This window comes from Scyliorhinus canicula, chromosome 3, assembly GCF_902713615.1.
Source record: "Scyliorhinus canicula chromosome 3, sScyCan1.1, whole genome shotgun sequence".
NCBI lineage: Eukaryota > Metazoa > Chordata > Chondrichthyes > Carcharhiniformes > Scyliorhinidae > Scyliorhinus > Scyliorhinus canicula.
Window position 1 is genome coordinate 230,979,561 of NC_052148.1, and position 26,575 is coordinate 231,006,135.

The 26,575-nt window shown below is 47.6% G+C and overlaps 1 protein-coding gene across 1 annotated transcript in view; it reads left to right on the forward strand.

Annotated features, from left to right (window-relative positions):
- Positions 1–26,575, forward strand: part of fgf2 (fibroblast growth factor 2) — a 109,201-nt gene that overhangs the window by 65,877 nt on the left and 16,749 nt on the right. Inside the window, exon 2 of the mRNA XM_038792392.1 lies at positions 16,119–16,222. Coding sequence (XP_038648320.1) covers positions 16,119–16,222 — 104 coding nt within the window. The remainder of the gene's footprint in view (positions 1–16,118; positions 16,223–26,575) is intronic.

The window sequence follows — 26,575 nt, forward strand, 5'->3', positions numbered from 1 at the left end:
ACCCCTGCCATGAACATTTGAACAATAACTGTGCCACCACTCCCCCCACCCCTGGCAAAATCACAACCATCTTGCTTTGTGTCAGATATTCTGCCAACCACTGATTTGTTTTCTCTTGATGTTTTGATATCGAGGGACAGCTATTCTTTCTTCATATCTAACATGAGTTCCACATGTCTGGATTCAATTTATTTTATTTATTTTTAAAATAAATTTAGAGTACCCAATTATTTTTTTTCCAATTAAGGGGCAATTTAGCGTGGCCAATCCACATACCCTGCACATCTTTGGGTTGTGGGGGTGAAACCCACGCAAAAACTGGGAGAATGTGCAAACTTCACACCGACAGTGACCCAGAGCTGGGATTGAACCTGGGACCTCGGCGCCATGAGGCAGCAATGCTAACCCATTGTGCCACTGTGCTGCCCTGTGGTTTCAATTTATGATGTAGTCTGAAGACAACTTGATCAGGGAAACCCTGAAACGTGAATTGATGAGTAGATGTTGCTTGGTTGATGACTCTTACTAAAATCCTGCTGACAATTGACTGGGCTAGATTTGTCCTATTGTTTATAGATAGGTTCCATTGGGCATGATCTAGTGGCTGCATTAGCTGCGGGCACAAATTCTGTAATGGCCGCTAAATCTCATGAGAAGCTAAAAACTGGATTTCCGCCGAGAGATCTCTGTTTGAGACCTTCTTCCCCACTTTCCACCAGTGGCAAGGATTTATATTTTACAAAATGAACATTGGGTAAGGGGGAGCATGTCACATTCCCAATGTTTTTAGGCTCCGCCCCTCCAGCTGGCTGTGAGATCCTCGCCAGCAGGCTGAAATTGCAGTGCTGTTAAATCAGGCGAGAAAAGACAGTTGTGAAGCCGGTGACTTTCGCACAGCTTCTCTCGCCTCATCCAGCATTGTGCAATTTTGGGAAGATTACACCTATTATATCTGACAATTTTCACATTGATATGAATTGAACTGACACAGAGTTTTGGGGACGATTTTTCTGGTACACACATCTTGCGCACAATGCTAGGGTGTTGTTGGGGCCCAGTTGTGTGCATTGCAGTCAACTACTGCTTAATGTGGTGCAGTTAAGTGAATTAACTGGACACCAGCATCTATGATGATTGGCTCTCATGAAGATTCCAAATGGGAGAGTGTCAGCTTGGTACTTTTTAAAACTACTTCAGCCTTGTCTCACACTTTTGCTAGCCTGCACCATAGGTGAGTAAAGAGATGCTTACAGAGCTGCCTCCTCAGATTAGTTGCCAGATGGTAGGTACACTTTCATTTTGACTGGATATAGTAGAGCTACAAAACATTGTCCTGATGCTTATGTTGAGACCACAAAACTCTGACTTTTATAGCTTAATGCTTTCTTATTTAGTACATGTGCAGTTTTGTGACGTAGCTTCAGTTGGCTGGTGCCACATTCTAAGGTTTGCTTGACTTTCTTTCTTCCACTTTATAATGGAGAATATACATCACTGAAGATGCCATTTTGCCTTTACAACAACAATGTGTTGGTTACTGCTGCCGATACTTACTTTCTGCAGACATGTATGTCCATGAAAATTGATATGGATGAAGCCAAATAGGCAACATCCATGTATAGCTTTACTCCAAAAGTTGCTTAAATCCTCCATCTGGACTGTATTCTGCGCTGTTTTCTTCATGCTTCTTCCATGTAGGGTTAAACATGGAAGAGTACTAATGAGTTCGATGAAATGGTTGGAGACTTGTGTGGAACATAAACACCAGCAAAGACTTGGGCCAAATGGTCTGTTTCTGTGTTGTGTACTATATGTAATTTCAGTTGAGGGGGCTGATATGTGAAAAATGAAAATCGCTTATTGTCACGAGTAGGCTTCAATGAAGTTACTGTGAAAAGCCCCTAGTCGCCACATTCCGGCACCTGTCTGGGGAGGCTGCTACGGGAATCGAACCGTGCTGCTGGCCTGCTTTAAAAGCCAGTGATTTCGCCAAGTGAGCTAAACCAGCGTAAGAGTTTTTCTTATGCGTTGGACATGAAGCCATGAAACTTCATAGAGTCTGGAGCCAATATTGAAGATATAGGCATAAATATATTGTGTTGCCCCAATAACAGGCTTTGCCGAAGAGGATTTTAAGTGGTAGATATGATTCTATTGAACTTATTGTTTAGTGAGCCTGTTACTCGACTAGTCTGGGGAACGCTCATCGGTCACCAGATGCAAAAGACTTTTCAGGGTCAATTAGTGGAGTGTTAATCTCTTCAAATGCTTAGGTCATTGCCTTAATGTCTGACATTACTTGTGGTTCTTTCCTGTAGCAGTGTTGTAGCAACTGAGTGGGTTGCTAGGCCAATTCTAAATCGCTGTCAACCAGACCAGATAGAGGTGGAAGGTTTACTTCTTGAAGAGCATGAGTAAATGAGAGTGAGTAATCACCCCAGAGGGTGGGGACCTCTCTTGGGCAGAGAAGACATATAGGGGACTAAGGGCAGCAGTGTGCTTGCTGCATTGTTGTACAGTTGTATCAATACAACCTATCAAATTTGATCATTCTTCATGGTGCCAGATTAGAAATGACTGGATCTATTGAAAATAAAAATTGCTGTCGAATCCCTTACATTGCAGAAGGAGGTTATCCGGCCCATCGAGTCTGTGTCGACCCTTCGAAAGAGATCTCTGCCCAGGTACTATCCTCAGGCCTCGTTATGCTCTCGCTCAAGCGAAACAAGGTTGGTGAATAGCGGGAGAGGCCAAAAATGAGAACCGCGCCAGGCACCAAACAGTCTGTGATGCAAGCGGCCAGCTCCCGTAGGCGAAATCGGGTTCTCGCAGTAGTGTGGCGAGAAACCAATTTTCACCACTTAAGCCCTATTTCCATGCAATTAAAGAGAGCCCCCCCATATCCAATGGCCTCCCGTCCTTCAGTGGCCTCTCCAGCAAGTGGTCATGCTGGCGCTGAGAGTACTCCTTTTTGAAAAGGTGAACCTGGCGGAAGGGCTTCAGTGGGGACTGGAGCAGCCATCTTTGCTCACAGGCAAAGAGCCTGGGGGTGCTGGACCTGCCACCCCAGTGCTCAGTGGGGGTGGGGGACGCTCGGCTGGGGGTGGAGGTGGGCCACTTTAGGACAGTGGAGGGAGGATGGGGGGGGGGGGGGGGGGGGGGAGAGAAGAGTACTAGGGGGCAACCACTCACGTCTCCATGATGCCTAGCCCTGGATCGTGTTTACCCATGCGACGGGGACAAGCTCTGCAGCGCCTTGGCCATGCCAATCTGAGAGCGGGACATGTCCCGCAGAACCTCACCAAGGTCAATCTGGTACTGGGTGACCATCCCCCAGTGAGTTGGACATTCTGCCGAGACCCTCAGCCATGGCCTTCACCGACTGCAGGATGCCTTGGACACCTTCACCAATGGTCCCGACATCGTTCACAGGCTTTCCACTGCGGACCCCCCCTAGTAGTTGGTCTCGGTGCCACGCATTGCTGTTGACATCTCCTGCGCCTCTAGCCTCTGGAGCTCCTCAAAGCGGCTATGAATCAGTTGTAGTGATGCTGATATGTCCCAAATGCTCCCTATCGTCTCCATCAGCTTTGGGTACCTCCATACCACAGGTTCAGCATCAGGCTGGATCCTGGGATCCAGCAGCCCTACGACTGTTGTCTTGCTTGGGGGTTCCTGACTCCACCTGATGTGCATCAGCAGCAATGTGGTGCTCACCAGATTGTGCCCCCCAAAGCTTGTCCACTAACATATCCCACCGAGGTGCATGTAGCTGCGTTGGAGGGTGAGGATGACAGCTGTATCACGACCCTCTGAGCTCTACTGCATGGTGGCCTTGAGTGGCAAGAGGGGGTGCCGCAGAAGAGGGTGCCATCGGCTGGAGGACCTGCGGGAGAATGGACATGTGGTGAGTGGGAGGGATGGGTCAGTCAGTAAGGCAATAACAACTCGGGTTTGACAACTCTTCCGGGGGGAGCCTGGTGGTTCATCTCTGCGACGTCCGCCAGCCTCCGTGTGGGTGACTGCCCTGTCCTGGGCCACATCAGTCATCTCCAGGACACACTCCTCGAAGGAGGTGAGGATTGTTGAGTCCGGCACACCATCACCAGTCTGGGCCCTCTCCCGACCATTCTGGGAGAGCTTTTCCTGAGGAGACACAGAGGGTACATCGTTAATCACATGTGTTGTTCACAGTGGTGGGAGTGGGGTTTGGAGGGAGGGTAGGGGGGGTTGAAGGAGGAGGGAGCGGAGGGAGGGTTAGGGGTCACATGGGGAGTGGATGCTCCCTTTGGAGGGGGGGGTGGGGTCGTTGGTGTTTACTCACTCATGCTGCCCGGTGTGGGTCGTTGACCATTTCTAGGCACTAGAGGCCAGTCCTCCTGGTCACACACCCTGAGCTCACAGCTGCCACCACCTCGTCACAGGCAGCACTGGCTGCCCTATGGCTCACCCTCCGGGACCCTCGGGAGAACAGAACATCCCTCTTTGCCTCCACTGTGCCCAGGAACCTCCCCAGGTCAGCGTACCAGAATCTTGGGGCTGGTCTTCTCGGCACCATTGTTGCGAGCTGTCAAGCGCAGCTTAAGTGCTGCTCGGCCTTGTTAGCGGGGGTGCTTACGAGCGAGGTCCCGGAGAATCAGCTGATGAGCCTTCATTTGCAGCGATAAACCTGTGAGGCCTCGTTAAGTGGACCAATTAACGTTGAATTGCGATGGCGGCCTCGCTGGGCTGTGTGCCGGGAAGCTCCCGGCAATTCCTGCTCGCTACCACACTTCGAATGTTTTCCGGAGAATCGCGCCAAGACCCCCTGTCTTTTCGACCCGGGGAGCATGGAGAGTTTTGTCCACCCCGACACGGTAAGGTGCTGCTCCCTCCACACCTACCCAACCTCCCAAACAATCTCTCTTGCCTCCAGGTCCCATTCGGTTCAGATCCGGGGGCATTGTATCGCCAATTTCATGATGCAGGGTGCAGAGTACACTTGTTTTAAGCTCTATGTCCTCCCCCACCTCTGCACCTCGCTACTGCTCGGATTGGATTTTCAATGTAACCACTGAAGCCTGACCCTACAACTCAGTGGACCCTTGCCCCCCCCTCACGGTGTGCAGCCTCGTGACCCTCAAGGTCTCTCTTTCCCCTCCCCCCCCCCCCCCCCCCACCACCACTTCACTCTTTGCGAATCTCACCCCTGACTTTAAGCCCATCGCCACCAGGTGCAGGCGGTACAGTTCGCTAGACATGACGTTTATCAAGTCGGAGGTCCAGCGACTATGAGTGAAAGGATCATCGAGACCAGCAACAGCCCCTGGAGAGCGCAAGTGGTGGTCGTCTGGACCGGGGAAAAGAATCTGATGGTTGTTGACTACAGCCAGACAATTAACCGATTCACGCAACTCGATGCGTACTCTCTCCCCCACACAGCGGAGATGGTCAATCCGATCGCGCAGTACCGTGTGTTCTCAACGGTCGATCTGAAGTCTGCCTACCACCAGCTCCCAATCCGCCCGGAAGAGCGCCACTACACTGCGTTTGAGGCAGCCGGCTGGCTCTTCCACTTCCTCAGAGTCCCCTTCGGCGTCACTAACGGAGTCTCGCTCTTTCAGAGAACGATGGACCGAATGGTGGACCAGTATGTTTTGCAGTCTACATACCCATTCTTGGACAATGTGACCATCTGCGGCCATGACCAGCAGGACCATGACGCCAACCTCTAAATGTTCCTCCAGGCCGCCAATCCCTCAATCTCACATACAACAAAGAAAAATGCGTCTTCTGTACTACCTGACTAGCCATCCTCGGTGATGCACTATTAATTGCGATGAGACGAGAGTAAAATGTAATCAAAGCTTTATTACACAGAGATGTGTGGCCTCCTACAGCAGCTGGCGAAATGGCTGCTGTTCGGAGAGTACTCTCATTTATACTCCGCCTACTGGGCGGAGCCAGCAGGTAGGGATCTACCCCCGTACCTGTAGTACAGGTGCCTTACCGTAATACCAGTATATACAATATAATACAACAGTGGTGACTACCACATTAACCTCGTTAAAAATTAGTCCAGCGGGGGTGGTGGAAAAACTATTTACATACAGATTGGCTTTAAAATTACAGAGAAGGTTACAGATTTAGACGATCGGGCGCCTTGATCTGTCGTTGAAAGCGCCGCAGTGCTGGTGGCGACACGGGCGTCGGCTTGGTCTTCAGTGACTCCGGGAGCGTGTCGACCTCCTCTTCATTCTCGGGTGGGCCGAAGGGGAGGATGGATTGTCCTGGAGCGGGGGCTGTGGTGGGGTGTGCTGGGGGGAGGGAGGGTGGCGCCGGGGCAGAGGGGGGTGGTGTGTGGGAACTCAGCTGGTGCCAGGTCCGTGAGGGAGACTGTGTCTTGGTGGCCGGCGGGGTACGCTACGTAGGCGTACTGCGGGTTTGCGTGGAGTAGCTGTACCCTCTCCACCAACGTGTGCGCTTTGTTGAGCCGCACGTACTTGCGGAGGAGAATGGGTCCTGGAGCTGCCAGCCATGTTGGGAGCGAAACCCCAGAGGTGGACCTCCTGGGGAAGGCAAAGAGACGTTCATGGGGCGTTTCGTTAGTCGCAGTGCACAGGAGTGACAGAATGGAGTAAAGGGGAATCGGGAATACTCGTCAACCACATTGAGGAAATACGTGTTGCGGTCGGTGGACGGGAGGGGCCCTTTGAAGTCCACGCTGAGGCATTCAAAGGGGCGGGAGGCCTTCACCAGGTGCGCCCAGTCTGGCCGGTAGAAGTGCGGTTTGCACTCCACGCAGACCTGGCAGTCTCTGGTGATAGCCATGACTTCCTCGATGGAGTAGGGCAGATTGCGGGCCTTAATGAAGTGGTAAAAGCGGGTGACTCCTGGGTAACACAGATCGTCGTGCAGGGTCTGGAGTTGGTCTGCTTGTGCGCTGGCACATGTACCTCGGTACAGGGCATCGGGGGGCTCGTTGAGCTTACCGGGGCAATACAAAATCACGTAATTGTAGGGGCAGAGCTCGATCCTCCACCGCAAGATCTTATCATTTTTCATCTTTCCCCACTGTGTGTTGTTAAATATGAAGGCTACCGACCGTTGGTCAGTGAGGAGAGTGAATCTCCTGCCGGCCAGGTAATGCCTCCAGTGCCGCACAGCTTCAACGCGGCCAGAGCAACGTCTGATGCATCGCTCTCGACTTGGATGCGGAGCGTCTCGTCGACCGCATGCATCGCGGCTTTGGCGATGTCGGCCTTGATCCGGTTGAAAGCCTGGTGAGCCTCGGCCGTCAGTGGGAAACCGGTGGAGTGGATGGTCCGCATAGTTAGGGATCCACTGGGCGTAGTATGAAAGAACCCCAGGCATCGTTTGAGGGCCATGGGGCAGTGGGGAAGGGGGGTTCCATGAGGGGGCGCATGCGATCGGGGTCGGGCCCTAGAACTCCGTTCTGTATCACATAGCCGAGGATGGCTAATTGGTTTGTGCTGAACACGCACTTCTCCTTGTTGCAAGTTAGGTTGAGGAGTTTGGAGGTGTGGAGAAATTTGGGAAGGATAGCGCCATGGTCCTGCTGGTCGTGGCCGCAGATGGTGACATTGTCCAGGAACGGAAAGGTGGCCCGCAGTCCGTACCGGTCAACCATTCAGTCCATCTCCTGTTGGAAGACCGAGACCCCGTTGGTGACACTGAAGGGAACCCTAAGGAAATGGTAAAGGGGGCCGTCTGCTTCAAACACAGTGTATGGCTGGTCCGCCTTACGGATGGGGAGCTGGTGGTAGGCAGATTTCAGGTCCACTGTCGAGCAGACCCGCTACTGTGCAATCTGATTGACCATATCAGATATGCGTGGGAGGGGGTACGCGTCGAGCTGTGTGTAACGATTGATGGTCTGACTGTAGTCAACGACCATCCTGTTTTTCTCCCCAGTTTTCACCACTACCACTTGGGCTCTCCAGGGCTATTGATGGCCTCGATGATGCCTTCCCGCAGCAGCGACCGGACCTCAGACCTGATGAAGGTACTATCCTGGGCGCTGTACAGTCTGCTCCTGGTGCGACGGGTTTGCAATCCGGGGTGAGGTTTGAAAACAGGGAAGGTGGGTCGACCTTGAGGGTCGTGAGGCCGCAAACAGTAAGGGGTGGTAGGGGCCAGCTAAATTTCAGGGTTAGGCTCTGGACATTGCACTGGAAGTCCAGGCCGAGTAGCAAGGCAGCACAGAGGTTGGGGAGGACGTAGAGCTGGAAGCCGCTGAACTTAACGCCCTGGAAGGTGAGGGTGGCGATGCAGTACCCCCGGATTGCCACAGAGTGGGATCCGGAGGCCAGGGAGATTCATTGGTTAACGGGATGTACTGCGAGGGGAGCAGCGCCTACCCGTATCGGGGTGGATGAAGCTCTCTGTGCTTCCGGTGTCCAGAAGGCAGGATATCTCATGCCCATCGACCTTCACCTTTTGTTGACGCAGTTGTGCGGTCGAGACTGGTCGATCGTGATGGAGGCAGCCAAAGCTGGTCGTCGGCGGTTGCAGGCGATGAGCAGCACGATGAGGTGCCCGATGGGCAGGGGTCCTGAGCCGGGTAAGATGGCGGCGCCCTCGGGCCGCACGTGTCCTGGGGCATGAAAGATGGCGGCGCCCATTGGTTCTGAGGCAAGCAAGATGGCGGCGCCCACGGGCCGCACGTGGTCTGAGGAGAGGAAGATGGCGGCACCCACCGGCCGCACGTGGGGGGTGCCGGGACAATAGTGGCGATTGAGTGGGACTGGCACACTGCAGCAAAATATCCTTTCTTGCCACAGGCCTTGCAGAGCGCGCTCCGCGATGGGCAGCGCTGCCGGGGGTGTTTTGTCTGTCTGCAGAAGTAGCACCTGGGTCCCCCGGGGTTGGTTTGCTGCCGTGCGACGCACGTGTGGGGTTGGCTGGGGGCGGTCGCTGATGGGGTCCACGATGGGGTGGCCGCTGGCAGGGGTCAACGATGCACAGGAGGGGTGGGCCGTGCGGTTGGGGGCATAAGCCTGTACGTTGCGTGAGGCGACTGTGAGCGAGAGCACTGGTTTCTTGGTTGCCGCGAGGTCAAGCACGGCCCCTTCTCAGAGGCGCTGGCGGATGTAGTTCGATCCTATGCCCATAATGAACGCGCGTCTCATTAGCAGGTTCAAATGATCAGAGGCCGAAACGGCATGGCAATCACAGTCTGTCAGCAGGGCGCGCCAGAAATCTTCCACAAACTCACCGGGAAGTTGGTGCCGTGTGGACAGGAGGTGCCTGGCGTAGATCTTGTTGGTCTGCTGAGCGTAGTTCTCCTTCAGTCGCGCCACGGCCTCTGCGTAGGTAGGCGCCATGTTGGAGCTCAGCCACGTGTACAGAATCTGGAGCTTCTGTGCCTCTGAGATTGGGTCTGTCGCATACCTGATGTATGCTTAAAAGCAAGCTAGCCAATGTTCAAAGTCTTTTTTGGCGTTGTCTGCTTGAGGATGCAGCTGCAGGCAATCCGGCTTGATGCAGAGGTCCATCTCTGAAAACTCTCTGTGTAATAAATTGATGCACTATCAATTACAATGAGACGAGAGTAGAATGTAATCGAGGCTTTATTACACAGAGATGTGTGGCCTCCTACAGCAGCTGGCAAAATGGCTGTTGTTCGGAGATCACACACATTTATACTCCGCCTACTGGGCGGAGCCAGCAGGTAGGGATCTACCCCCGTACCTGTAGTACAGGGGCCTTACTGTAATACCAGTATATACAATATTATACAACAGTGGTGGACTACCCCACTCGGCTATGTCGTAGAGAACGGAGTCCTAGGGTCCGATACCAACCGTATGCGCCCCGTCACAGAACCCCCACACCCCACAGCCTCAAGGCCCTAAAACAATGCCTGGGGCTGTTCTCCTACTACGCCCAGTGGGTCCCCAACTATGCGGACAAAGCCCGTCCACTTATTCATACAACCACTTTCCCCCTGACGGATGAGGCCCGCGCGGCCTTCAGCTGCATCAAGGTCGACATCACCAAGGCCGCAATGCACGCGGTGGATTAGTCTATTCCTTTTCAGGTAGAGAGCAACGTGTCAGACGTCGCACTAGCCGCCACACAACCAGGCGGGCAGGCCACTAGCATTCTTCTGTAGGACCCTCCACGCTTCCGAAATGCGACACCCCTCGGTCGAGAAGGAAGTACAAGCCATAGTGGAAGCCGTGCGGCACTGGAGGCACTACCTAGCCGGTAGGAGGTTCACCCTCGTCACCGACCAACGATCGGTAGCCTTTATGTTTGACAACGCACAACGGGGCAAAATAAAACGTGATAAAATCTTGAGGTGGAGGATCGAAATCTCCACCTACAATTACGATATCACGTATCGTCCTGGGAAGCTTAACAAGCCCCCAGATGCCCTGTCCTGCGGCACATGCGCCAGCGCGCAAAATGACCGACTTCAGGCTATCCAAAATGACCTCTGCCACCCGGGGGTCACCCGGCTTACCTACTTCGTTAAGGCCCACAATCTGCCCTTCTCCACCAAGGAGGTCAAGGCCATGACCAGGGACTGCCAAGTCTGCGCGGAGTGCAAACGGCACTTCTACCGGTCAGACAAGGCCCGCCTGGTAAAGACCTCCTGGCCCTTTGAGCGCCCCTCCCCTCCACCAACCGGAATATATACTTTCTCACCGCCATCGATGAGTACTCCCACTTCCCCTTCGCATTCCTCTGCCCCGACATGACCTCAGCCACCGTAATAAAGGCACTGCACAGCATCTTCACCCTGTTCAGTTGTCCCTGCCTACTTCCACAGCGACCAGGGCACATCGTTCATGAGCGATGAGCAACGTCAGTACCTGCTGAACAAAGGCATCGCCTTGAGCAGGACTACGAACTATAACCCGCAGGGAAACGGGCAGGTGGAGAGGGAGGACGCAATAGTATGGAAGGCTGTCCTTCTGGCCCTTAGGTCTAGAAGTTTCCCGATCCCCCGCTGGCAGGTGGTCCTCCCTGACGCCCTCCACTCCATCAGATCGCTCCTCTGCACGGCCACGAACGAGACCCCTCACGATCATTTGTTTATCTTCCCTAGGAAGTCCATCTCCGGGGTTTCGCTTCCATCTTGGCTAAAAACTCTGGACCAGTCCTTCTCCAGAGGCACATGAGGGGCCATAAGACTGACCCCCTGATCGAGAGGGTCCAGCTGCTCCACGCTAACCCCCAGTACGCTTACATCGTGCACCAGGACGGACGGCAAGATACGGTCTCCCTACGGGACCTGGTGCTAGCTGGTTCCCCCGTCAACGTGCCCCCCCTTGCCTACATCCCCCCTCCCCGCTGCCACCCACAGCACCCCGTACTCTCGCCTGGTCGCCTGTGTTGTCCCACGCCGACACTGCCGCCACCCATCACCCCCCTCCCTACCCCCGCACCCCAACCGTCTCCGACACCTCGGACTGAGGCTCAAGCTCCAGACACGACGCCCCTGGAGTCACCACCTGCAACAACTGTGCCCGTCGCACCGCCAGAGCTGCGGAGGTCGAAGAGAACGATCCGGCCTCCAGATAAACTGAATATGTAATGACCCCATGTCACCCCCGCTGGACTTGATTTGTTTTAACAGGGGGTGAATGTGGTGAATGTATTCACCATAATGCATGCATGTTACTGTAACCTATGACCTGGAAGTGGTGATATGAACTGTTTCCAGGTACTGTACTGTAACCCCGGTATGGCTCCGCTTCTGGCTCTGCCCACACCAGGACCATATATAGGGCCGGCTGCCTATGGGCGGCATACATCTGTACTACTGACTCTGGCTAGGCAAGTTCATGACTAATAAAGCCTCTCTCTGCCTCACTGTGAATTGAAGGTATATCAGGCCATAAATATGAGTTATCACAGCGAAATGAGGAGAATCGTCTTTAGCCAAAGAGTGGTTAGACTGTCGAACTCGCTACAAAAAGGAGTAGTTAAGGTGGATCGCATAGATCTATTTAAAGGGATGTGTGTAAACATATGAGATCGGATGTGATGATAAGGTTAGCTGGAGTGATGGAATGAGGCTCGAAAAGGGGATAATCACCAGTATAAATCTATTCAAACAAATGACCTGCTGCTGCTTTGTACATTATGTAACTCTAGATAGTAAATGAGTGGTATTTCGTTGTAGAATTGAGTGCCTTCTTATTCCAATGAGTGTTGCTATGGTCAGAATTAAAATTGAAGCCTTGTGCAAATTAACTGCTTTTTTGTATGCCACCCTCAGATTGTACCGTCTGGCTGCCAGGTTCTCGAATCACTCAAAATACCCCCAGAACCTTTTGCTATCTGCTATTTGTTTTACTTCATTTAGTGAAATATCTGATGCACTAAATAGTGACCTCAAAGTCAAGGCACCTCGGGTAGCAGAGACCACAATATGATTGAATTTTACATTGAGTTTGAAAAGGATAAGAGTGGGCCTAAGACTAATATTTTGAACTTAAAAAAGGGCATGTTGGCATGAAAGCTGAGCTAGCTTAATTGAAGTGGGATACTAGCCGAGGGTATATCAAGTAGAGATACAGTGTCAGACATTTAAGGGAATATTTCAGAATAAGTATATTCCAAGAGTGAAAATTCTGAAAGGAGGACCCACTGTCTGTGGTTAACTAAAAAAGTTTAGGAAACCATCAACCTTAAGGAAAAAGCATATAACTGTGCAAAGATGAATGGCAGGTCAGATGATTGGTCAGAATATAAAGGATAGCAGAGAATGACTAAAAGATTAATCAGGAGAAAGGAATTCGAGTATGAGGGGAAACTAGCTAAAAATGTAAAAACAGATAGCAAGAGTTTCTACAGGTATTTAAAAAGGAAAATAATAAGTAAAGTGAGTATTGGTCCTCTAAAGAATGAGAATGGGGAGTTAATAGTGGATAAAATGGCAGTAAGAAAATGGCAGTTCCTTACACAGCCATGTTGCACTGCAGGAACTCGTCAAGGTTCCTTAGGCAGCACCTTCCAAACCCACTACATAGAACAGTACAGCACAGAACAGGCCCTTCGGCCCTCAATGTTGTGCCGAGCCATGATCACCCTACTCAAACCCACGTATCCACCCTATACCCGTAACCCAACAACCTCCCCCTTAACCTTACTTTTATTAGGACACTACGGGCAATTTAGCATGGCCAATCCACCTAACCCGCACATCTTTGGACTGTGGGAGGAAACCATCTAGAAGGATAAGAGCAGCAGATACCTGGGAACCCCACCACCTGGAGGTTCCACTCCAAGTCACTCGCCATCCTAACATGGAAATATCACTGTTGCTGGATTAAAATCCTGGAACTCCCTCCCTAACAGCACTGTCAATGTATCTATACCTCCGGGACTGTAGCGGTTCAAGAAGGCAGCTCACCGCCACCCTCTGAAGAGCAACTCGGAATGGACAATAAAAGCTGGCCCAGATGAAATGAACAAATATTTTGCTTCTGTCTTCACTAGAAGATACAAAAACATTCTAGTTAAGAGCTGTAAATCAAGAGGTAGAAGGGAGAGGGGAACTTGGTGAATTTACAATCACGAGGGAAGCAGTACTGGGCAAACTGATGGAGCTGTGGGTTGACAAGCTTCCAGGTCCTGATACACTTCACCCTAGGGTCTTAAAAGGGGTGGCTAATGAGCTAATAGATGCATTGGTGTTAATTTTCCCAAATTCTCTAGATTCTGGAAATGACCCATTAGACTGGAAAGTAGCAAATATAACCCCGCTAATTCAAGAAGTCAGAAAACAGGAAACTATTAGGCCTAGTTAGCTTGACATCTGTCATGGGAAGGTGTTAGAATTAATTATTAAGGAGGTTATAGGTGGACACTTGGAGAAACTGAAGGTAATTAGAAAAGTCAGCAAAGTTTTGTGAAAGGGAAATCGTGTCTAACCAATTTATTAGAGTTCTTTGAAGGAGTAAAATGCCTTGTGAATAAAGGAAAATCTGTGCATGGATTTCCAGAAGGCATTTGATAAAGTGCCACATTGAAGGTTATTGCAGAAAATAAAAGCTTATAGTAGAGGCGAACATGTTGGCATTGATAGAAGATTGGCTGGCAAAAAACAAGAATGTGCACAAATTTTCTGATCGGCAGATTGTGATAAGTGGTGTCCCAAGGGTTTGTGCTGGGGCCGCAACTTTTTACAAATTTATATCAATGACTTGGATGAGGTGAGTTGAACTCATGGTAGCTAAATTTGCAAATGACACAAAAATAGGGAGGAAAGTATATTGTGAAGAGGTCGCAAGCGGGTTGTAGACAGATTGTTATAGATAGATTGAGCGAGTGGCCGATTGAGTATAATGTGGGAAAATATGAAATTGTTCACTTTGGCAGGAAGAATATAAAAACAGTGCAGTACTTAAATAGGGAACAGCTGCAGAATATTGTGGTTCATGAGGCACTGATTTATAATGGTTTGCACTTTTCGGACAGAGATGATAAGTTTTTTTTCTGAGGGTTTGTGAAACTTTGGGACACTGCCTCAGAAGGTGGTTGGAGGCGTGGTCATTGAATATTTTTAAGGTGGAGGTAGATGGATTTGTCTTAGGCAAGGGAATCAGGTTTTTGGGGTTGGTAGGAATGTAGAACTTGAAATACAAAACAGATCAACCATGATCTTATTGAATGGTGGAGCAGGCTCGAGGGGCTCAAATGGCCGCCGCCTTCTATTTTGTACGTTCGTAGATAGATTTGTAAGGTTTTAAGTAAAACCAAAAAAAATACATTCCATACTTATTTCACAAAAACCTTTCTCCACTAAGTTGTCAATGAATGCATTAGATGACACAATTCAAGTTTTTAGCTGAAGGAGTCTCTCGTGATCCTAGACTTGGGCTCGGTGTTTTAAACTGAGGTTTCCTACATTGCAATAGTACCAAAAACAATTGGCTGCAAAGTTCTTTGGGATGTCAAGAAGAGTGCAGGTCGTTTTTAAGTTGTGAGAGATGAGCTTCCTTAAAATCTCATTTTGAACATTAGGAATTTGTAGAATTTCCATGAATGTAGCATCATCCAGAGTGATGAATATTTTGAGTGTGGTTTCTTTTTGCTTTACCAAAACATTTCACAGGAACTGGAACTTAAAGTTCTTGATGCTTTCATTTCAGTGAATTTCTACAAATTGTGATTTCTTGTTATAAACTCCTCCTTGAGAAACAGACAAAAGTGGGAACAATAATAGTTTGTGCTCTCGATTAGAGAAGATATCCGATTTTCATAGCAAGTGGATTTGTTTCTGGTATATATTCAAGAAAAATCTCTTGACCTTTTCAGAACTCAGTTGATTTTATTTATTTGTAATATTTATAATTCATATTATTTGAACATTTGGTAGGCTGGTTTTGCCATCTCTTAATTAACACTCACCAATTTTGGGCATTTTGTAGGATGATTATTGTTTACAGAAATTTCTATGTTTTAAAAACTGGATGAGCTGGCAGAATTATAGGGCCCCTCACACCGGTGAGATTTTTCTCTTCCGCCAATGGCCCTTTTAACAGCTCACCACCTGTCCCAGCTTTGCCCCCGTCATGACGGGGCTGGTAAATTCTGCCCCTGAATTTTTAAGTATATACCAGGAGTGCATATGAGGAAATTATGCATTCCCAGCTCAATAATTTTCCATTTATTTTTGTTGCAACAGTGACCCTTTCCAAAAATGGCAGATGAGCAAGGCAATCCCATGTCCCGCCCCCAAACCGCTATAAATGATCAGCCTGAAAGTCAGCGCGACCCGTATATTCTTTCATTTATATAGACACTGCTCTACCGATAATATTTTTATTAAATATGTTTGTTTTAATAAAAATGTTTATTGATAAAAAACTACTTGTGGAGTAAATGATTGCAAATGGTAGCTAATCTGAGCAAATAGATTTGCTTGTCAAATTTCACCATAAAATTAGTTGACAAATTAATAAACCAAATACAACTAATTTTTATCTTCAGTATGTCTATTTCCTGCCATTTACCATACAAGAAGTATATGCTGCATCTTGAACACATGTTTAAATGAGGCAATCCTCTTCTCCCACCCCATCCAAAATATAGTTTTGAAATTGATTTTGTGGCATGTAATTCAAATGTTTTGAAAAGCACCATTTTTCTTCCAGTTAAACTACAATTGCAGGCAGAGTCTATTGGAGTGATATCAATCAAGGGAATCTGCGCTAACCGTTATCTTGCTATGAATGAAGATGGCAAGTTGTATGGATCGGTAAGTGGACTTTTTATGGGAAACCTTTTACAACTTTTCTGACTGTGTTTTGCTTTGGACCATTCACTTATGCTTTTTAATGTGTTTGCAGATTGAGTGTGTGTGTGTCAATATCATTCTGGCTTGTATGACTTGAGCGCAGATAACTGAATTAAACTAATGCAGGTCTGAGCCCTACGTTTAAAAAAAAAGTACCGTTTGCTTTAGTGTCGCTATAAAACTATATAGTTCTATGTTGTCTAATAATGCCCATAGGGATTTATCTCAGTGAATGATGTCAAAATTTGGTCTTGTTCAGCTGCTGTATTGGAATAATTGTAATAATTAATAATACAATTGTAATTTTTGCAATGGATTTATTTAGAGAATTGTAAATTCCCCACCCCAAAATGTCCTAATCAGCTTTAATACTGTATAGGGTTATTTTAGTTAGAAGTATTGACCAACTAGTTAGTGATGATAACAGCATGTTTGATGAAATTTCTGGGAACATGACGTCTGTTATAAACAAGTTCACATAACAAACCCAAAGATGAATATTTTAAACATAGTTGGCAAACACAGTTTTCATTTCCTTCTTGATGAGTACTGGCAGTCAATTTTTTATCTATACTTGAACAGAAGGTTAAATCTGTTCCAGCATGTTTACACTAGGAAACAGTTCATTTCACTTTTGTCATTCAAAATGCACTTGCTCCTGAATGCACCAGCCCTAATTTTTTCTAGTATGTTTAGTTGCAGGTTGGCAGAGGCTGGTTCCAGAGAGGGTGGGTGGTGGAAAGCAGCTTAGCTTGGTGGGCTGATGGAATGCATTCCCGCTACTCCTGGCGCAAAGAAAGGCTGGGAAAACATTGAATCTTTCCAAGCAGAAGTCGTCCCTCCTTTTTAGCTGTTGTGGGAAAATCAGCAGGGTCAGTGGTAAACCTAAATTGAAGGAGGAAATCTGAGGTATGCAACCTCATTCATATATTAAAAAGAGGGACCTGCATCCTGCAAATTTATCCCCCCCCCATTAAAACTGAGTGGGCAAGTTACAGGTGGGTTCAGTCCAGGTTTCAGATTTAAATTTTTTTTAGATTGTTTTGGGGTGGGAGGAAACATTCCCCAAGTGCCTCCTATTTATCAAACATCCCATACACTTTTAATTTAACAACCTTATTAACCTGTCCTTCCATTTCTGATGATTTGTGTATGTTAACCTCCAGTAACAGGCAGCACGGTAGCATTGTGGATAGCACAATCGCTTCACAGCTCCAGGGTCCCAGGTTCGATTCCGGCTTGGGTCACTGTCTGTGCGGAGTCTGCACATCCTCCCCGTGTGTGCGTGGGTTTCCTCCGGGTGCTCCGGTTTCCTCCCACAGTCCAAAGATGTGCAGGTTAGGTGGATTGGCCATGATAAATTCCCCTTAGTGTCCAAAATTGCCCTTAGTGTTGGGTGGGGTTGCTGGGTTATGGGGATAGGGTGGAGGTGTTAACCTTGGGTAGGGTGCTCTTTCCGGGGGCCGGTGCAGACTCGATGGGCCGAATGGCCTCCTTCTGCACTGTAAATTCTATGTAAATCTATGTAATCTGTTCTGGAGCACCCTTGAGAATTGTTACCTCTTTATTTTCAAAATGCCTCCCTTCACATTAGCATTAAATTTATCTGCCCATTTCACCAGGTTGTTGCAACATCAGAAAATGTGGCTTTCCTTTGAGGATTAAATGAAACTCTGAAAATAATAATATTCCTGCAAAGTCAACAGCCAGATGATAAGATGCCAATTTGTTTCTTTTCGTTTGCCAACAAGATTTTTTAAATTAAAACATTTCTAAGTATAAATGGTCAAATGTGCTGATTATTTAGAAACAATTAATGTTTGTTGTCATATTGCTGGGTATCTGGGTAGTGTTTCCACTCGAATTTTGTCTGTGGTGATACTTCTGTCATCATGAGTAACACATCTGCCACAGGCATCAAGTGTACAGCTGGGTGGTAGCCTATTCCAAACAAATGAACTGTTTTTTTTTCAAAAGCTAGATCGTTGGTCTTCACCAGAAGGGGGAAAGAAAGGGAAACGTTTTGGAATTGCCTATTGTTAAATGTAATGTTGCTTTGTTTGACGCACCCTGCTAATTTTATTCTTTGTTCTTATCAAAGACATTCCTGAGTATGGGAAGAGTACAAATTTTGGGTAATTTGTGTGTTTTCTGGATCCTGATGCAGAATGATACTATTTATTAAAGTTGAGACTGCAATAGGAGAGTTTAATCATACTACAGGCGAAATGGTGGCACAGTGGTGAGCATTGCTGCCTCACAGCGGCAGGAACCAGGGTTCAATTCCGGCTTTGGGTGACTGTCCGTGTGGAGTTTGCACTTTCTCCCGTGCTGGCATGGGTTTCTTCAGGTTCTCCGGTTTCCTCCCACAGCCCAAAGGTACGGATTGGCCAAGCTAAATTGCCCAATTCTTTTTTTTTCCAATTAAGGGGAAATTTAGCGTGGCCAATCTACCTACCCAGCACATCTTTGTGTTTTGGGGGTGAGACCCAGGAAGACACGGTGATAATGTGCAAACACCACACGGACAGTGACCTAGAGCCGGGATTGAACCCGGGTTCTCCGCGGCGTGAAGCAGCAGTGCTCACCACTGCGCTACCGTGCTGCCCGATTCTTTTTAAGAGCTTGAGTTAGAACTGAGCCTGTTTCACCTTGCCACTAGAAGAGCTCTTTAAAATGTTAGGAAATTCAATGCCAGTTATTGAGCAGGAGTTCAAAGCGCAGAATTTCCTTAATTTGTAGGTAACAGACTGTTTTAGTTATGGCTCACTGGATAAATACACCACTTGTGTTACTGAACCATAAAACCAGGAAGATACTTGAGATTGATGGTTGATCCAGTCTGAATTAGTTTGTCTGAACAGGAAAGATTTTCAGGGGAACATAAATACACTCTGGGTGGAGGGTGGTGGAAATGGCAATGTTTCTGTTTACTGTTGTAACAGAACAAGCCCTGTTGTAAGTCAGTATGTACAAGCAGCTACTGAAAGGACAGGTTGACTTTATGCATTCTTTCCAGTCTCTTATTTTATATTCAGCCTGACCTGAGAACATTTGGTGCCGACAGCTGACTATAAAAGGTGTGCTCCATTCCGATGCTACCTGCGCTGGCATCACTTAATGTTAGATATTTTCCGAACATTAAATGCAATTCAAAAACATGGGAGAAAGAAATGAAAAATCGGAGGAACTTTGGGAAATAATGGGTGAGTTCTCCTGAGACTGAGTGCTGAGGTGGGAAGGTGAAGTGTTTTCCGCTTACGGCAGCCGGCAGGAAAACGCACCTAATTTTCAGCCCTGACCTAATTTAAGTATGCACCTGGATGTTTTATGCTGTATTCGGTGGCGGGGCAGGCCTGGATGGTGCATAGTCCACATTGTGTTGCAGTGCCATATTGAAAATATGCTCAACCTCACTGATCCACTATTAAAGAAAGGTGCACCACCTGAAAATGAAGATGACCTCTGGGAGCACTCAGACCGGAGGATGGACCTCCTGAGAACAAAGCTGGATCACCAGGAACATTCTGAGACTGGAAGATGGACACCCGCCGGGACACCTATTCTGATAGGTTCACCTGCAGAGGGTTCCCCGACCCACTGCCGCGGTGGTCCAGGGTTGCAGTTGGCCTTCCTCATTAATTCTGGAGGCAGCGCCAGGCATTGTTCAGATGAGTCCCAACATCTTCCCATTGCGCTATTCAGAATGTATTTCATGGCAGCCTATCTGCCTGAGGGTATTGTGGAAAATCTGATGTGGGGCAACAGGGCCTTCTATCTGCATCCCATTAACGGAATGCAAATGAGGTTCACGTCGTCCTCTTGGTGGATTTTTCTGACCTGTCATGGTGGATCCTGATGTAAACTCGTGCCAGCGTGAAACCGATTTGAGCCTCCCCCACACCCGCTATCAAACCCGCCAGCGTGGCTTGGGAGAATTCCACCCAACATCTCTTTATAGCACAGTTTGGTCGGGGTTAAGTTTCACCATAGGGGCTCAATCAAACTTTAAATACTACCAAATTCGTCCATAGCTTTCATTCACTTTTGTTAGTGAGGTATTTTGGGTCAGATTAAGCAATTTAATATTTACCAATCCATCAATGTTTATTTTGTAAGCAGAAGTGTGCCTAAAACAGGTTGGTATCAAAATGTTTTCCATAAGATTATTTGAAAGCTTACTTAAAATGTTATACTTTCGGTATGTTAATATCCTTCATGATGAAAGATGGACTCATTGCATTTACAATAACATCCCTTATAAATTTGCAAAATGATGAGTTTATGATTTATTTTGTGAATATTAAAATGTGGGATACATCAGACCAGTGTGTTACACTGCATGGAAATTAGTACCATCAACAATGAACTTTGTTTCCAAGGAAATTGTTTCTTTGGCAACTGAATTTCACCTTTTGTTGAACTCATGTTTTTACTCCTCCTCTTCTCTTTACCCCACCTCCTTTTAGGCTATTTTCTTCTTTGTCTTCAGTTGTCCAGGATTACAGCCAGTAACTGTTAGTTACTGTGAAGTTAACAGCAGGGGTACATTATAGTATTTTTCTTTCACTTCCCACTTGACAGCCAATCAAACTGACTGTTTTTCCTGCTGAGCTGCAGGAGAATCTATGATTAAAAACTTGGGGATGGTCCTCGGCAATTGAGTGGGCGGGCCGACTGTAGACCAGTGGAAATGAGGGAGAATGATGGATTGGATCCCGTGGTTGATTCCAGATCAAAGCTCGAGGCTGGTGGGTTTGGGAGGGAAATGGGGAGGAGCCAGTTGGTTCCAGTAAGACCTAGAGGCATGGCAATCGTCAGAATGGAGACCAAAGGCTTTATTGAGGGACTGGGGGCAGCACTCCTCGTGGCCCACAGGGAGTGCTGTGAAAAGTAGCTATCTCTTGGAGCAGGCAGCTCCTGCCTTCATTTGGCTGTCAGCTTTCCTGAGTCTTGGGAAATTTGTCCAGCAGCAGTTAACTTTAAAATGTGTCCCCAGTTGCATTGTGGGAGCCTGATTTAACAAAGTGCCTCTTCTCTCCTAAGACCCAGGTTCAAAAAAGAGTGGAGGTGGATAAATTATTAGCCTCGGGACATGTAGCATAACATTTTTGGTAGGGAATCTTTTAAACACTGTAGTCCAGATTAAGTTATCATTTGTGAAGATGTGGGTTGGTAATTAACGGCTAGCACAGATTGGTTACACGCAAATCCTATTTGATTAACTTGCTTGAGTTCTTTGAAGTAATGGAGAGCACTGATGGGGATAGTGCAGTTGTTATGTACCTGCACTTTCAAAAGATGTTTGGCAAAGCACCACATGATAAAATTGTCAGCAGGATTGAAGCCCAAAAGATTAACGGGATAGTGGCAACCTGGGCACAAAATTGTCCAAAGGACAGAAAACAAAGTGTTGGTGAAAGATTTCTTCCTGAGTGGAAAGAAATGTAGACCCCAGAGGCTGGTTTTTGGACCACTGCAGAATTTGTTTCCATTAACGATCTGGATTTGGGTATTCAGGACAGTACTTCAAATTTTGCAGAAGAGGAGAAATTCAGGAGGAAAGTTTAAAAACAAATTTCAGGAAGAAATGGACAGACAGATGGCAAATTAATTTTAATGCAGTAACGTATAAATTGATGCATTTTAGAACATAGAAGCACAATCGCTTCACAGCTCCAGGGTCCCAGGTTCGATTCCGGCTTGGGTCACTGTCAGTGCGGAGTCTGCACATCCTCCCCGTGTGTGCGTGGGTTTCCTCCGGTTTCCTCCCACAGTCACAAAGATGTGCAGGTTAGGTGGATTGGCCATGATAAATTGCCCTTAGTGTCCAAAATTGCCCTTAGTGTTGGGTGGGGTTACTAGGTTATGGGGATAGGGTGGAGGTGTTGACCTTGGGTAGGGTGCTCTTTCCAAGAGCCGGTGCAGACTTGATGGGCCGAATGGCCTCCTTCTGCACTGTAAATTCTATAATATAATATGACTGAGGAGAGGCAGTGAAAGTTACATGGTAACATTTTAAACCGTGAACAGTGACAGAGGTATGGGGGTTTCTGTAAACAAATTCTTGAAGTTGTCAAACCAAGTGATGAGGCTGAAAACAATTGGAAATTTTTGCTTTATAAATGGGGCATAAATTAATGAAGTTATGGTAAACCTTTAAATCACTGGTTAGGCATCAGCTTGGAGTAAATGTCCAATACCGAACCCGGAATTTGGGGAGGAGATCAAGGGTGGAAAGGGTGCAGAGGATAAAGTGAGAGGATTTTCCAGTCCCACCGAAGACTTTTGAACAGCTCCCCACAATTTCCAGCTGCTGCCGTGATGGGGAGCCGTAGTATCCCACCCCAGAACTCAGCACAATATTCTTGCATGTAGTTTAATAACGATTCTATATAAATCTAGCATTTCTGTGCTTTTGAATGATGGTTAGCCGTTTCCTACCCACCACCGCCTCTCTCAAATGCAGCCGTGTAATCTCTGGGAGAGGGGTAATAAAAACAAGGCCAATAAAGGAAAAAGGAACTTTGCAGAATATTTCAAAACCTGTCAAGGAGTTTAAATGGACTATGTGTTGTCTGCTAATTCACTTATCTTCTATATGATGTGATCTGGGTTGCAGTCAAAAACCTGTCCATCTTTCGCATGAAGGAATGCAGAGTTAGCACTCACTACACCAGCCAGCAACATATTCCATAGTCTCACTATCTTCTGGGAAATGAATAATTGCCTAAAAAACAGTATTTTCCTATTTTTGCATCGTTTAAACACATGACCCGTGGTCCTTTAATGTCTCAAACTGGAGTAATCTTATCAATAAGCATGCAAGCCATTTAATTATTTATAAATCTCTGTTGGGTCACTTTTTCAGGGGCTGGTTTAGCACAGGGCTAAATAGCTGGCTTTGAAAGCAGACCAAGGCACGCGAGCAGCACGGTTCAATTCCCGTACCAACCTCCCCGAACAGGTGCCAGAATGTGGCAACTAGGGTCTTTTCACAGTTACTTCATTTGAAGCCTACTTGTGACAATAAGTGATTTTCATTTCATTTCATTTTGTTTAGGTCACTTTCAGGTCAATCAGGAGAGAAACAGAAGTAAAGTTTCAAGCCTATATAGACACTTCTGGGTGCAGTGGTTAGCATTGCTGTCTCACAGCTCCAGGGACCTTGGTTCGATTCCGACCTCGGATGACTATGTGCACGCTCTCCCCATGTCTATGTGCGTTTTATTCGGGTGCTCCAGTTTCCCCCCACAGTCCAAAGGTGTGCAGGTTAGGTGGATTGGCCATGCTAAATTGCCCCTTTAGTGTTAGGTTAGCTTAGGTGGGGTGGTGGGGATAGGGCGGGGTATTTGGCCTGGGTAGGGTGCTTTTGTGGAGGGTCAGTGCAGACTAGATGGGCTGAATGGCATCCTTCCACACTGTAGGGATTCTATGATTCTTTGTCGGAACTGAAAAGAGGGAGAATGTTAGAGCTACAGAAAGGGCACCAAAAAGTAGCAACTTTTAAGAACAAACGACTGGTCGCCTGGTGTGGGAGGAGCAGGATTTTTTTTTCATTGAGGTAATAGATTTGGAAGCCACTCAGTCAACATTTCTATTTGAAGGCTGCATCAAGGCTAGCTCCCATCTGTGCAAACCAGTTATTCGAGCCTGGTAGGTCGGATGAAGCTGACGGAGTGGAAGGACAAGGTGGGAGATTTATTTTGAGGGTCGGTATGCTAACCTGGGAGAGCTCGGGTAGCACGGTAGCACAGTGGTTAGCACTGTTACTTCACAGCGCCGGGGTCCCAGGTTTGATTCCCGCTTGGGTTACTGTCCTTGTGGAGTCTTCACATTCTCCCCGTGTCTGCGTGGGTTTATTCCGGGTGCTCCGGTTTCCTCCCACAAGTCCCTAAAGACATGCTTGTTAGGTGAATTGAACATTCTGAATTCTCCCTCATTCTGAATCCTCCCTCCCGCCGAACAGGTGTCGGAATGTGGCGACTAGGGAATTTTCACAGTAACTTCATTGCAGTGTTAATGTAAGCCTACTTGTGACAATAATAAATATTATTATTGTTATGATGAAGGAGAAATATGGGCTTACAGATGCTGATGGTTCGGATATCTCCAGATGCATAGATGCGTTTCGGATGTGCAGCAACTCCAGGTGAGGGCAGATGTCCTGGCCTTTGACTTGCTTGTGACAAGGAGGCCAATTCTCTTGGGCTGGTGATCGACTACACTGCCAAGTGCCTCGGCATGGCTGGGTGACTTGATGGAGTTTTTGTAACTTGAAGGCCAAGTTTACTGCGAGAGGAAAGGGCTTTGCCATTTATAATGTACTTTAATGAGTTGGTCACTTTTTTGGGGTGGAAATAGGGTGGAAGGGTCTGAGGGAAATAGGGGGGGGGTTAGTGGTGAGGTTATCTTGTGTGGGGGGGTTCTTTCTATTTAGCTGTTATTCTGTGTTACTGTATGTTTTGTTTAAAAATCGTTAAAGTTATAATAATATTTTTTTTTTAAAACCCTCTGAGCCTTGCCCAATCGGAAGATGAGGGGGTTGTCGTATGAAGAGAGATTGAGTTTAAGCCTATACTCTCTGGCGTTCAGAAGAATGAGGGGTGATCAAATTGAGGTATATATGATAAAAGGTATGGATAAAGTGGACGTGGAGCGGATTCTAGAACGAGAGGTCATAGTCTCAGGATAAGAGGTAGCAAATTTAAAACCGAGAAGAGAAACTACTTCTCCCAAAGGGTTGTGAATCTGAGGAATTCGGTATCCCAGAGTGCGGTGGATGCTGGGACAGTGAATAAAGTTAAGCATGAGTTAGACAGATTTTTAATTAGTAATGGGTTGAAGGGTTATGGAGAACGGGCAGGACGGTGGAGTTGAGGCCATGATGAGATGAGCCATGATAGTATTGAACAGTGGAGCAGGCTCAAGAGGCTAAATTGCTTTCTCCTAGTTCTTATGTTCCAAGAAAGAACTATTCTGTCTGATTGCACCATCCAGCTTTTGGTCCCTAGCCCTGTAGGTAACAGCACCTCAGGCACAAATCTGATGTTCTTGATTAATATAGGGTTATGGGGAGAAGGCAAGAGAATGGGGATGAGGAACATATCAGCCATGATCGAATGACAGAGCAAACCCGATGGGCCAAATGGCCTAATTCTGCTCCTATATCTTATGGTCTTATGAGATGCTTTTCCTCCTGCTTCTGCCAGACTTCACTGGAGCATTGCAGCAGATCAAGGGCGGACATGTGGACATAAGAGCAAGGTGTTGAATTAAAATGGCAAGCAACAGGAAAGTTGGGGTCTTGCTTGAAGATAAAGCGAAGGTATTCAGCAAAGTGGTCACACAGTCTGCACTTAGTCTCCCCTATGTAGAGGAGACCACATATGGAGCAGCGAATACAATAAACCAAATTGAAGGAAGTGCAAGTGAAACGCTGCTTAACCTGAAAGTAGTATTTGGGGGCCTTGAATGGTGAGGAAGGTGGAGGTAAAGGGGCAGGTATTGCACCTTCTGCGATTATGCCCTCAAAGGGTGCCGTGGACCAGGATGTCACAGAAGGAGCGGTCCCTGCGGAATGCTGATGGAGCGGTGGGGGGGCACGGTTGGTGAGGGGAAGATGTTTTGTGCTGGAGGTGGCAGAAGTGGTGGAGGATGATCCTTTGAATGCAGAGGTTAGTGGGGTGAAAAGTGAGGTCAAGGGGGACCCCATAATAGTTCTAGGAGGGAGGGGGAAGGGTGAGGGCAGACATGTGGGAGGTGGGCCAAACACGGTTGAGTGCCCTGTTAACCACAGTGGGAGGGAAACCTCAGTTAAATAAAAAGGCAGACATGTCAGAAGCACCATTTCCGAAGGTGATATCATCAGAACAGATATGGCGGTATCCTGACAGGGAGCTTGGTGTCAGGACATAACTTCAGATGCTCCCCACCTAGGCTCAGGATAGTGGTGATGTTTTTTAGACTTGCGTGATCATATTTTCAGCAACTAGATTTTAAAACCTGATGCAAAACATAAGCTGTCCATCCTACTTTGTAGACTATTCATACTTTTAGGTTCAAAGCACGGTATTCCAGATTATGGGCGCGATTCTCCGCAACCACGATGGGTGGGAGAATAGCGGGAGGTCCGCTCCCGCACCTCCTGCTATTCTCTCCCTCCCCCCCCCCCCCCCAAAATGGCGTGTCTGGTTTTGCGACACGCCGCTCGGAGAAAAACGGCGGCCCGTGATTCTCCGGCCCGGATGGGCCGAGCGGCCTGCCGTTCCCGACCTGTTCACGACGGCGGCAACCACGTCTGGTCGCTGCCGT